Source organism: Saccostrea cucullata, unplaced genomic scaffold, assembly GCF_032062105.1.
Source record: "Saccostrea cucullata isolate Sc308-1 unplaced genomic scaffold, CSIRO_AGI_Scuc_v1 ctg14294, whole genome shotgun sequence".
NCBI classification, from domain to species: Eukaryota; Metazoa; Mollusca; class Bivalvia; order Ostreida; family Ostreidae; genus Saccostrea; species Saccostrea cuccullata.
Window position 1 is genome coordinate 1 of NW_026918450.1, and position 12,400 is coordinate 12,400.

Below are 12,400 nucleotides of genomic sequence, written 5' to 3' on the forward strand. Positions count from 1 at the left end.
TTAGTTTTTCTTTCATTAATTTTCTCTCCGTTCTTTTGGACACCTCTTTCTAACAAATATTTTCATCCTGTGTATTCAATATTTTTACACTTGCATAAATTCTCTTGTTGGTTTAAACTTATTGATATAAGTAGTCCCATCCTCAATGAAATTTAAAAAGTAAGTTGATAATCTTAATTAATGATGAGGCCAAAAAAATATTAGTCTTGTTTCCTGCTACCAGCCAGAAAAAAATAGGGTAGGTAGGTAGGAAAATTATTTTATTTTTGAATTTTATTTTATTTTTTCCAATAGTATTTTTTGAACTACTACAAAACCAAATTAAACATGTCATAGCTAGGTAGATATCATCTTTTAAAATGAAATTCCATGTCTTTTGTTGCACAACTCAAGTGGAATTTTATGTAAGTCCATATTTTATAAATATATTTCATGTAATACAACTTGAGTATAATTTTTTTTTCACTTTTGAAATATGAAATTCCTAAAATTTTGAAATTTTTCCCCAAAAGCCAAAAAAAAACACTTTAGGGTCGGGTGCAAAAAAATAGGGTAGGTCGGGTAGCAGGAAACAAGACTATTTTTTATTTTGGCCTGATATAAAATAAAGGAAGAATGTTAAATGTTTTTTCCTAGTTAATCTCACTTGCATTTGATAGACATAAAGTACAATCAAACTTTAAACATTTAACATGATTTTCTACATTTTTAGTTGTGGTTTAATACATACCTTCAGCCCTGTCAACATGCTCTGTGTCAATTTCTTTTGTTGTTGGATTTCCAGTCTTTTTAATGCCATCATGGACACAACTGTCTGTATCAAAAATATGATAAATAAATACAAATATAAAATATGAAATTCCTAGCACCAACTGTTCAAAGTTATAGCTATGATTAAAATTTGAAAATTTTAGGCCAAACGCAAAGTTCAAGAGGTCAAATTTGGTGGTACCCTAGGAAAGGTCTTGTCACAAGGAACACATTTTTGAAATATGAAACCCAAAGCCCTGTCCACTTACAAAGTTATCTTCTTGAATAACTGTTCATATTGTCTGGCTATACATTATAAATGTAAAAAATACAATCTAATTTATCCTTGGTTTAGCCTTGAAGATTTTAAAGAATAAACCATTAATTATTGATGATACCTTTACTTAGAAGATGTATAAAATAAAATATACCATCAGCTCTGTGTGAATTGATGTCCAAATTGTCTTTAGTATTTCTCTCATTGATGTTCTTTCATCTCTACTGGAAACTTCTCTCTAAAAATGTGTATACTAATGTTATATTCAAAAGCAAAAAATTAAGCCATAATTTAGCCTTCAAGATTTTAAAGAATAAACCATTAATCAGGTACATAACAGTTGTACAAAAGAAATTTACCATCATCTCTTGATAAACTGATGTCCATATTTTCTTCAGTTTTTGTTTCATAAAAGCTCCCTCAACTCTACTGGTCACTTCTCTCTAAAAAATAAGTATTTCAATTTTATCTAAAAGCCAACAATTCAGCCTTAAGATTTTAAAGAATAAACCCTTTTAAAATACGCACAACACCCATTCTCAATATAAGGGCACAAATGCCTCTCTGATTTTTTAAAAAATGAAGTTCAAGATAACAATTTTTCTATCAATTACCTTTGAAAGAAAGTATCTGAAGATTTTGTTTCCAGATTTTTTTTCATCAAATTTTAATACATGGAATAATGACAAGACGGTAAAGTAGAGGGTGATTTTATTAAGAAATGTAGCTTGAAATGTACGTTACTCTTTCTTTGATGTCCAAAAAGATATGTAAAAAAAAATGTAGTCATTAAAATCACAATTGGAATATCTCATCTTAACACCAGCACATCCTACCAACTCTGTCAGCAACATATTTTCTCGGCATACGAACGTGCGTTTGATTTTTCCTTTCAAAATCAAAGGTTACTTTTTGATCCAGATGTATAAAAACATTTTTTTAAATATATGCTTTAAATTTTTCTCTCTGTTTTGTTTAGAGCGATCAGTTTGGAATCTTGTCATTTTCTTTAGATAATGGAACTTAACATGTACATGTAGTAAAATTCTATTTTGTAGTTACTGTCTTTTTTAACATATATCCATGCCGATTTAGAAACCTACGTAAATATAACGTACATTTCAAAATATATTTCTGTTTAATAAAAAGCTTAAAATTCATCTAAAAATTCATCGTTTTGTTTCAGTTTATTCCAAAAAAGATTCTCTATGTAATCACATTGTGTTATATGTCACAATCACCACTATAAAGACACGATTGCCTCAGAATATGAGTAGGTAACGTACATTTCAAGCTTGTAATAATATGCAACTCAGTAATAAGAAAATATTTAAAATAAGCAATTATTGACATAAAAATCATTTCACTGAAGTGGTTTAACGCAGTAATATAAGAAATCGTAATGTAACAAACGAGGTTATTTGTCATCAACTACATGAATGTCACGTCACTTCGGTAACGTTCATTTCACATATTATTGGGGAGTCCCCTCCACCTCAGTTCATTACCATTTTTTGTGCTGTTTCGCTGAAATTGACATCGGTCGTAGCCTAGTTACTTCTACCTGTGTGCAAGGGTACAGACAAAAAAAAAACAAGAGTCAGACGTATTTTGCTATGATCTAACAAATGCTCGTGTTTGGCCATTGAAACTTAACATAAATCTATTCCGAATATATCCATCGACAGTCTTGTTAACAATTTCATTTAGTATGTTGCAACATCGTTTGTCAAAACACAAACATACGTGCTTTTCAGCAGATCTGGAAAAATATAACCCAAAATGCAATGATTCAAACAAAACTGAGTAAATTAAATGTGTGCCTTTCAGTATTTGAAATGTACGTGACCGTCTTGTGTTCTGGGTTTATTTGTTTTGTTTCTTTTTCTTTTTTTTTTTCTTTTTTTTAATTAATTATAAGCCTATGCATACCTTGTTTTAAATTATCAACAACAATTAAATTGATATTGACGAAAAGTCGCATATTAAAAGTAAACAAACTGCAAAAAGGTTGTCAAAGATGAATTTAAGACACTTAGAAATAAATTTTCTAGCATGTGGTAACAGTCTACCACATTTACGAGGATTGGGGGTGCATTTAGATGGATTTATGTAGTCAGTTGTCAAATGGATTGTAACAATAATTTTGTTTCGCTCGTGTAAACACAATTCATTGACTAAATAAAAAAAATGTAAGTTAGAAATACGCAAAATGTACGTTACCATACGTAACGTACATTTCAAATATAAAAATCAATTCTCTTCCACAAGCGTACGTTAGACACACAATATATTGATACTATTTGAACTTGCATATCATAAGAAATGCATCGTACAGGTTTCGTATTCAGAAATATATACCAGGTATCAAAATTGTATTACATATAATTGACCTTAATATATTTTTTTTCCTCAACAGAAACGTTTCTTTTCATTAATTTTGGGATTTAGCCGACCTCCAACCTTTGAAACTTTCCTTTGTGTACACATTCGAGTGTGTGAAAGTATGAGAATACATGAAAATTCGTGCGAGATTCACTTAATTCGAATTTCATGGTAACGTACATTTCAGTAACGTACATTTCAAATGATCACTTTTCATGTAAAAAATAATTTTTAATTGTGTTAAGCAAAATGCTTTGACAGTTTACAGGATACAAGGGGTTGCTTAAATCATATTTTCTACTTAATATATATTCTTAATGGAAGAATATAGGTAACGTACATTTCTTTCTTATCTCTACGATTGAGAATGTCTTTCATTCCGTAAACATATTTATAAAAGTTGCTCAAATTGTTCAATTTCATGTTACATTATCTAAGTAGGAGTAATTAATCCTTTGAAATTTCAAATATAGCCCATCAATAAATAAAAGAGAACAAAACTATCAGGTGTATAATCTTTGTGTTTGCTTGTAATGTGGTTGAAATAGAATTAAGCGACAGGGACATTGCACAATAAAAATTATTTATTATCACAAAGAAAATGTATTCATTGTTATGAAAAGATATATATATGATACAAGGTTTAACTTATCAGAAAATTTTTACTTGAGAATCAAAACTATATATTACACAGAGGGGATTCAGCATAATATTTGCCTCGGCGACAGTAACGTACATTTCAAATAGGCTACTATATTTGAATTTGGAACTCCTTAAATACCCTTTCAGATCGATAATTATATGAATTCTTATTCATTGTTATATGACTATTTATCATGTTGATTTAAAAATTACATCAGTGGTATTTCTTCTAAATGAAAATGAGGCGACATCATTTGAGCCCTTATATTGAGAATGGGTGACAAAGCTGTTGAACAAAATAAAAAATCTACCATCATCTCTTGGTGAATTGATCTCCATATTATCTTTTGTTTCTCTTTCATTACTCTTCTCTCCACCCTTCTGGACACCTCTTCCTAAAAGTATATTTTTATCCTGTGCATTCAAATATTTTAAAACTTGCATAAATATTTAATTTACATCCTTAAATTAATTTATGTAAAACATCTGACACGGCAGACCCATGCTATCAATTAAGTTTCTTAATCCCAAAATTTCTTATTCGTGAGATTAAAGCAATTCTCGAAGATTTTTCTGTAAATTGATATGATTTATAGGCTCGGCCGTCGGATGCTAAGATATGCGCGCGGGTTCTCACGCCTTTCACCATTCCCTCACAGAGCCTTGTCAGTGAACGCGGAAACAAAAATTCTGCTGTAATTTTAATTGCCCTCCGTCCCGCCCCAACACCATCTGTAATTATTGCCGTGTCAGCATAGTTATCTTTGATTGGTTTTTTGTGATACATGTTCTTTTAGAATAGTTTGTCATGATTATGTTTTAGTTTGCTAAAAATATGTACGATTGTGGTGTTTGCGAATTTTTATACCCCACCTTTGATATCTATTGAAACAAAATTGATTATATTTTCAATTGTTCAATTTTTCTGATTCTGCATTATATGTTTATATGCATAATATTTTGTGATTTTTCATACAGTCATTTATAATGCAAATAAATGGCATTTTTCAATTCACTTAATCTTGATTTTGTTTCTTCATATCAAACAGAGTTAAACTATTGTCAGTGGGTTTACATAAATTCTCTTAATGTTAGATTAAATTTATTAATATGAGCAGTCCATTAATTAGATTAAATGTTTTAAAAATGTGTTTATAAACTTAATGATGAAATAGAATCATAGAAGAATTTAACTCATTTTAAAGTTTATAATTGTTAATGTCATTGCATTTGACAGTCGGAAAGTACAATAGTTCAAACATTTAACATGTTTTTCTACATATTTCGCTTTGGTTGAATACATACCTTTAGCCCTGTCAACATGCTCTTTGTTAATTCCTTTTGTTGTTGGATCTCCAGTCTTTTTAATTCCATCATGGACACAACTGTCTGTGTTAAAAATATCAAAAATATGATAAATGAATACATATGTAAAATATGAAAGCCCTAGCACCAACTGTTCAAAGTTATAGCTAAGATTAAAATTTGAAAATTTTAGGCCAAACACAAAGTTCAAGAGGTCAAATTTGGTGGTACCCTAGGAAAGGTCTTGTCACAAGGAATACATTTTTGAAATATGAAACCCAAAGCCCTGTCCACTTACAAAGTTATCTTCTTGAATTACTGTTCATATTGTCTGGCTGCCTTATAAATTTGAAAAGAAAAAAAAACAATCTAAAGCATTACTAGATCTACCTTCAACTCATTCAGCATTTCTTGATTGGCCTTTATCTGGGGTCGGATTTTCTGTTTCTCTAACTCTACTTTCAATGCATTTTCCTAAATAAAAAAATATAAATGTCATTGAAAGTAAAAAAAAAAACATGGGAATTATAATATTAATAATTCATAAATGAAATGAAGCAACTTACTTTGTATTGTAGGGTCTCTTTTCTCAGACCTTTTGATATAGAAAACAACATTATAACAATTTATATTGTACCTGTCGAACTTCCTCTTCCTCCACCATGTCGCACCAATTATGACTGAATTTCAGTATTTCTAACTTAGATTTCTGAAAAGTAACATCAAACAGTGTATTACATTCTACAGGACTATGGCAATAGTAGCGAGGGTTTTAAAAAGGGAAACTAATGTGAAATCCTAACCGAACCCAGCCCTCACAAAAATCTGACTGTTAAAACAAGCAAGTCTAAACTCAACATTCTTAATGCTAGAAATTATCAATGTTCAGCCTCACACCAACAAAAAAAGGATCAGCATCGATCTAAATAAAATGTATATGCTGATGCTAATACTACAGCAAAAAACTATATATATACTGAGAAATAAGTGGGAAGACCCCCCTGTGTTTTAAGGGCCTACTACAAATAGAATCAAAGGGAGGGGGTAGACTCTCTACTTTTTGTACTTAAGTAAATGTAAATTGAAAGTCCAGTTAAAATTGCCACCTCCCCCTTTTTGTTACAGTATAGTTAAATAAGGGTAATGTAGTATTTTTGTGGGAAAAAATGGTACTGAAAGAAGGTGGCCTCTAACAGAATTATAATGCAGGAACACAGCCAATCCAGTGGTTTTCATTACCAAGGTCAGAATGACATGTCTTGGCAGTTATATATTAATGAATATATAAAATTATTATTTTTGTACTAAAAATTTTGAAAGTAAACTACTTACTGAGTCTTTTACTGGCTCTTCGCCAAAGTCCAGGATCTCCTCGTAGTTCTGTAGAAAAAAAAATAATACATTGATAACTTTTCAAAAAAGTAAACTCTAATGTATTTTAAATGTGAAATGCTTTATTGAAAAATGACGACTTTTCTTATTCAATATCACCCCATCACAAATACTTTAACCTTGATAGTACTTTAGAAACTGCACAATTTGGGGTATTAATTTTATTTTACAATGAATTCATTTCTTTTCAGGGGTGGATGGGTGGGTAACTTTTTCAATATTAGCCTTACTTGAGGTAGAGGTAGCATGTCCTCTGGCACACCTGCAGATCGACAGGCTAATGCAGTCAAAATTATCTCTATCTGTTCTTCTCTTTTCATTTTGCTTCCTGGAAAACAAAACTGCTCTTCTTGTACACGATTGAAAATTCACAGCAGAGACTTACTCAAACTGATCTCGACATTCGTGTAAACAAAACTATATTATGACGTCATAGGTCATCACTAAAGACCTCGAGCTTGACGTAACAATACCTCTGAATATTTTAGAAATTACTCTCTTTTCGTAGAAAAAAAAATCAAACTTGAATGTATGTGTTATTTTTTATGTGATTAAAAGGTAACGTTTAATCAGTTGGTTTCAGGCTTTTAAATAAAGAATTTTTATCTTCGGACAGCTTTAGATCAATTTTCCTTGACTTTACGGCTCCTGCTTGAGCTATCAAATTTAATTAGAAAAATACTAATCTAGTAAGTTGCAATTCATAAAAAATATCCTTTTCATTCTATTACACATACAATACATCATATTTGTCTATAATTAAAAATGTAACATTCTTAAAATATTTGCGTTACTTACTGTTTCTTTGTCTGTGTCAATGGCTTTCGCAAACAAAGCAGTATTGTGATGTCATAATGAAGTCATCGTCACGTGGCCTCCGACCTAAGAACTCATATTTGTTTCACCCTATAAAAATTATGCATAATCTGTGGTATTTTTCCTTTTTAAATATAAACATACAGAGAACAAATATCTTCAATTCTGTATGAAGTTTGTCAGAGGTCAGAGGTCAATACGCACCCTTAATCACACGGTGCAATTATATCTACCGGTACATATATTATAAAATGATTTGCTCTGCTTGCTTTTGATAATTCATGTATAAAAAATGAACAAAATAAGCTAGTAAAATAATCATTATTTTATTTACAATGTAAACGAGTATTTCATACATTTTTTGACTAAACCTGCGTACATAGAGAATACACAGTACTCACATAAAACCTAGCGTTTGTTTACGTCACTTTTGTCAGCTGCACAGTCTTTAGCGTTTATCCTTATTTTGGGGGAGACCTTTCATTGGCGTCGGAAGCAAATTGAAAGTGGGGGGGGGGGGGGGGCTAAGTGTAAAAAAAAAAAATTGTACTCCAAAAAAACCTGACAAGCAAAAGAAAAAAAAAGGGGGGAAATGTCTATTTCCCAAACACGAAAATCCTATAAATCCTATACTAAGTATATATTTGGAAAAAAAAGTGGGGGGGCTAAGCCCCCCCCCTAGCCCCCCCCCCCCCCCGGTTCCGACGCCTATACCTTTAGTTAAAATTCCATGAAGAACTATAATTTTTTCATTAAATTCTACTCACGATAAATGTGTAAATCTTTTGGAAAATATCATCGCATTGCAATCACGCCACGAACAGCTGACAAACACTTCGGTGTTGTCGTAACAATAAGCTGTCGCCAGTGTCTCCGTGTTTTCATCATAAATATGCCTTTACTTAATGAAATCGTAGATTGAATTTAATACTTGATGGCAAAATGAACTGGCTCGGTCAAGTGTTTCCATCCATCGGATCCATCCACCCCTTTCCGGCGACCGACTTTTTATTATCATCGATCTTCGGACGTGTTTCTCGTGTCTTTTCAGCATTGATTTTCATTTTTCACGAATAAAAATATTACCAGACAACAATCTGTTCACTATTACTGATCACAAGTAGCCTTTCACAAAATATTCCCTTAGAAATAAAATCCTGAGCCTGATGAATTCAAATCGTAACCGCCATTCAAGCCGATTTACACCTTGCGTCATTTTTCAAAATCTACGACGGACGGTTAGTGCAATAGTTTCGCAAATATTCAATTGTCTGTCTCAAATGTACATATAAGTAATAAATAACAAGTTTATAAACTTCAGTGGGAATTGAAGTAGGTCGGTACGTGATCAAATCTTCTGAGAAGGTCTTCAGCCTTCACAGGATTTGATCACGTGACCGACCCACTTCAATGTAACAAGTTTATAAATAATGGGTGATAAAACCGGTCACGTGATCAAATCCTGTGAAGGCCGAAGGCCTTCTCAGAAGTTTCATAAACAATTCCCATTGAAGTTTATAAACTTGTTATTTATTACTTATATATACATTTGAGACTGACAATTGAATATTTTCGAATTTAAATTATTGCAATAAAATGTGTAGATTTTGAAAAATACGCAAGGTGTAAATCGGCTTGCATGGCGGTTACGCATCGAATTTGTCAGGCTGAGGAATCTATTTCGAAGGGAATATTTTGTGAAAGGCTACATGTGATCAGTAATAGTGAACAGATTGTTGTCTGGGAATATTTTATTCGTGAAAAATGATAAATCTGAAAAGACACAATTCCGAAGTTTGATGAAAAAAGTTGGAGTAATTTCGGTCGCTGGAAAGGGATGGAAGATGGTTTGAGACACTTGTCCGAGCCAGTTAATTTGCATTGATCAAAAACATTCCCGGTTTCACTAAAGGCATACTTATTGTTTATGGCGACAGCTTTACATTGAAAGTAACCTGTTCTACGAAAACGCCGAGGTGTTTGGCAGCTGTTCATGGCATGATTGCAAAGATATTTTCCAACAGATTTACACATTTATTGTAAAATTTAAAGATTAAAAGTTTATCCTGAAAATTTAACCAAAGGTCTATCCAAAAAATTGAACATTAGAGACTGTGCAGCTGACAAAAGTGAAGAAAAATGTAAACAAACGCTATTCCTAGTTTTCTCTATGTACACAGGTTATCGATAGCCCCAAAACTTTGAAAAATATACATTTAAAATAAAATAGCTATCATTTGACTTATTTATTATGTAATTTAACTGTTACAAACTTCATACAGAATTAATTTTCTCTCTGTATGTTTATATAATAGAAGATTTTAATTGTACTATAAATATGCGGTGAAATATTCACCCCACCTCCATATATGTTAAAATTAAAATTTTAAAATCATGCAATAAATAATTTTAAGGGTTTCAATGCCTTGTGAAATTTTAAAGATTATCGTTCTCCTTGAAGCTTTTATTTTCATAAAGCTTAGATGCACAGTGCTTAGCTGAAATGAATTTTGCAAACATTTAAATTTCTTTTAAATATATCATTGACGGATGTTATGTAATTTAACTGTTGGAATAATTGTAAGATTTTAATTGTACTATAATATTTTCACCCCACCTCCACCCCCTAATTAAAAGAAAATCATGCAATATAATTTTAAGGGTTTCAATGCCTTGTTTAAAGATTATTCTCAAGCTTTTATTTTCATAGCTGAGATGCACAGTGCTTAGATGCAAACATTTAAATTCGACCATTCAACTTCTATCAACTAAGACTTGTTTCCCCCCTCCAAAATGACACGAAAAGGGGGGGGGGGAGGTTCATGCAGTTGATTAAAAAAATACAAGAAAAAAAAAACTTTGACAAGACTCATGTGTAATTGAAAAAAAAAACTCAAATTATCTTAAAAATTAAACTGCAGAGCAGCGAAATGGAAAGTTTTTAACAGTTCTATTTCAACATGTGTTGATATTTGAACAAATTGCAGAAAAAAAATCTAAATTCTTCATCTTTCCTGCAATTCGAAAGCTCGAAAAACTTTTTAATGGAAAAATCTTGGTCTGGGCTCAGGAGTTCGCCCACCAATCAATTTTACTAATATTTTTATTAAATAAAATAATAAGCAATGCCTATATTATTTGTTTGTTTTTTTATTTTTACTGAAAAAAAATCACTTTCAGTATAAAACAAAGGTCTAACAATCTGCATGAAATGTCTATATATAGTCGTCCAATACCAAGGCACATGTGACCAGCCTTTGAGTTAAAACACTTCTTTAAAGATTCTTTAACTGACAAGATTGATGGTTTTACCAATATTAAACCGAAATGATTATCGTAAAACAATTCCAAAATGAAATTTGGAGACTTTCTTTGAAAACTCAGGACATGTTACCTTCAAATTGAACTTGGACACTTTCTTTGGGATCTCAGAACATGTGAAAAAGTTGACAAGCAAAATATAAAAAAAAAATCGCCCAAAGTCGAAAATCCTATTTCGTGGGTGGATGGGGGGTGTTAAAGGCCAATCTTTTCAATGCCAACTTCTTTCAGTACCCATGCCGACCCCCCCCCCCCCACCCCCTCCCTTGCTACGTACCTGGTGTGTTGGCTGACATTTTTCATACAAATTGTTAAGACGTTATTTTCACACTGAATTTTCTATGGAGCTTTTTGTTTTTCAGATCTTGACAGGGAGCCCAGGATGACCGTGACCTGTTGACTACATGTACTCCTCTGTTGCGCTTCATCTCACATCTGATATTCTAGATGACTTCCTAACTTTCGTTTTTTTTTTCAATGGAATATTCAATTTCATTATTATCAAATTCTTAAAATTTTATATTTGTAATATTGTACGATTATCAATTTAGAAAAAGGGCGTCACCATTCGTTTTAGTTTTGATCCATTTTAAGTCTGTATACAAGTAGATAATACTGAATTGTAGATAATTGTGACACACCTCTTAACAAGTTTAATACTCAGAGACACCAGGGCCATCATCCTAAAACAGATTTGAGGTCCCTAACACTCACTACCGTAATGGCTCTCTCCGCAAAGATCCCAATAAATCCCCTGACATTTTCCTGTCTCTTTGTGACATTCTCCAAAGAATCCTTGTTGGTATCCCTGACTACACTGTCTACTCCCTGACGACCCCTGCTTTTGTCCCTGTTACCATTGTCTACTCCCTGACGATCCCTGCTTTTGCACCCGTTACCACTGTTTATCCCCTGATGTCCTTTGACGTCTCTGTCAGCTCCCTGATGTCACATTACTAAGTTCCTGATCCTGACAATTTTCTTGGCACAGAAAGGAGGTTAAAAACCTTTATGTGGATATTTATGAATAAGAAATATCTCGGTATTGAAAAATATTTTCAAAGTTTTGTTAAAATATAGATTTAGTCAAAAGTTTTTTTTGTTTAAAAATTCCGTTGTATTTTGCATTGATTTGTGTTGATTGTTTTATTTTAATTAGTAGCATTTCAAACACAATATGACTTGGACTAGAATTAGAATAAATTAAGATGCACAATGAAATAGAGAAGTGTCCGTTTTTTTTCACCATTTATTGGTATAAAAAGATATATTTATTGAAGATTCAAAGGCGAAGTTGAAGGATCAAACAGTAGAAATCGCAAGATTGGAATCTCAGCTAAAAATAGAAAAAGCAAAAAACAACACAACAGATGAGACACTGAGAAGAGAACTCAAGAATTTGAAACATGAAAACGAATACCTGTCAGAAAAGCTCAACACAAAAAATGAAGAAAATGATCAGCTCATGGATGACAATAGATCACTCAGAAAAAAAACTGATGAACAATTCAA

The 12,400-nt window shown here is 31.8% G+C and overlaps 1 protein-coding gene across 1 annotated transcript; it reads right to left on the bottom strand.

Moving 5' to 3' along the window:
- Nucleotides 1–730: 730 nt before the first annotated feature.
- LOC134266318 (uncharacterized) lies at nt 731–7,267 on the bottom strand (the record flags this gene model as incomplete). Its single annotated transcript, XM_062748541.1, has 9 exons — nt 6,982–7,267; nt 6,692–6,739; nt 5,997–6,068; nt 5,750–5,833; nt 5,360–5,443; nt 4,366–4,449; nt 1,387–1,470; nt 1,182–1,265; nt 731–814 (listed from the first exon to the last, which is right to left on the bottom strand). Coding segments are annotated over exons 1-9 (714 nt in total), but the record flags the coding sequence as incomplete, so codon positions are not given.
- Between the last annotated feature and the right edge of the window lie 5,133 nt (nt 7,268–12,400).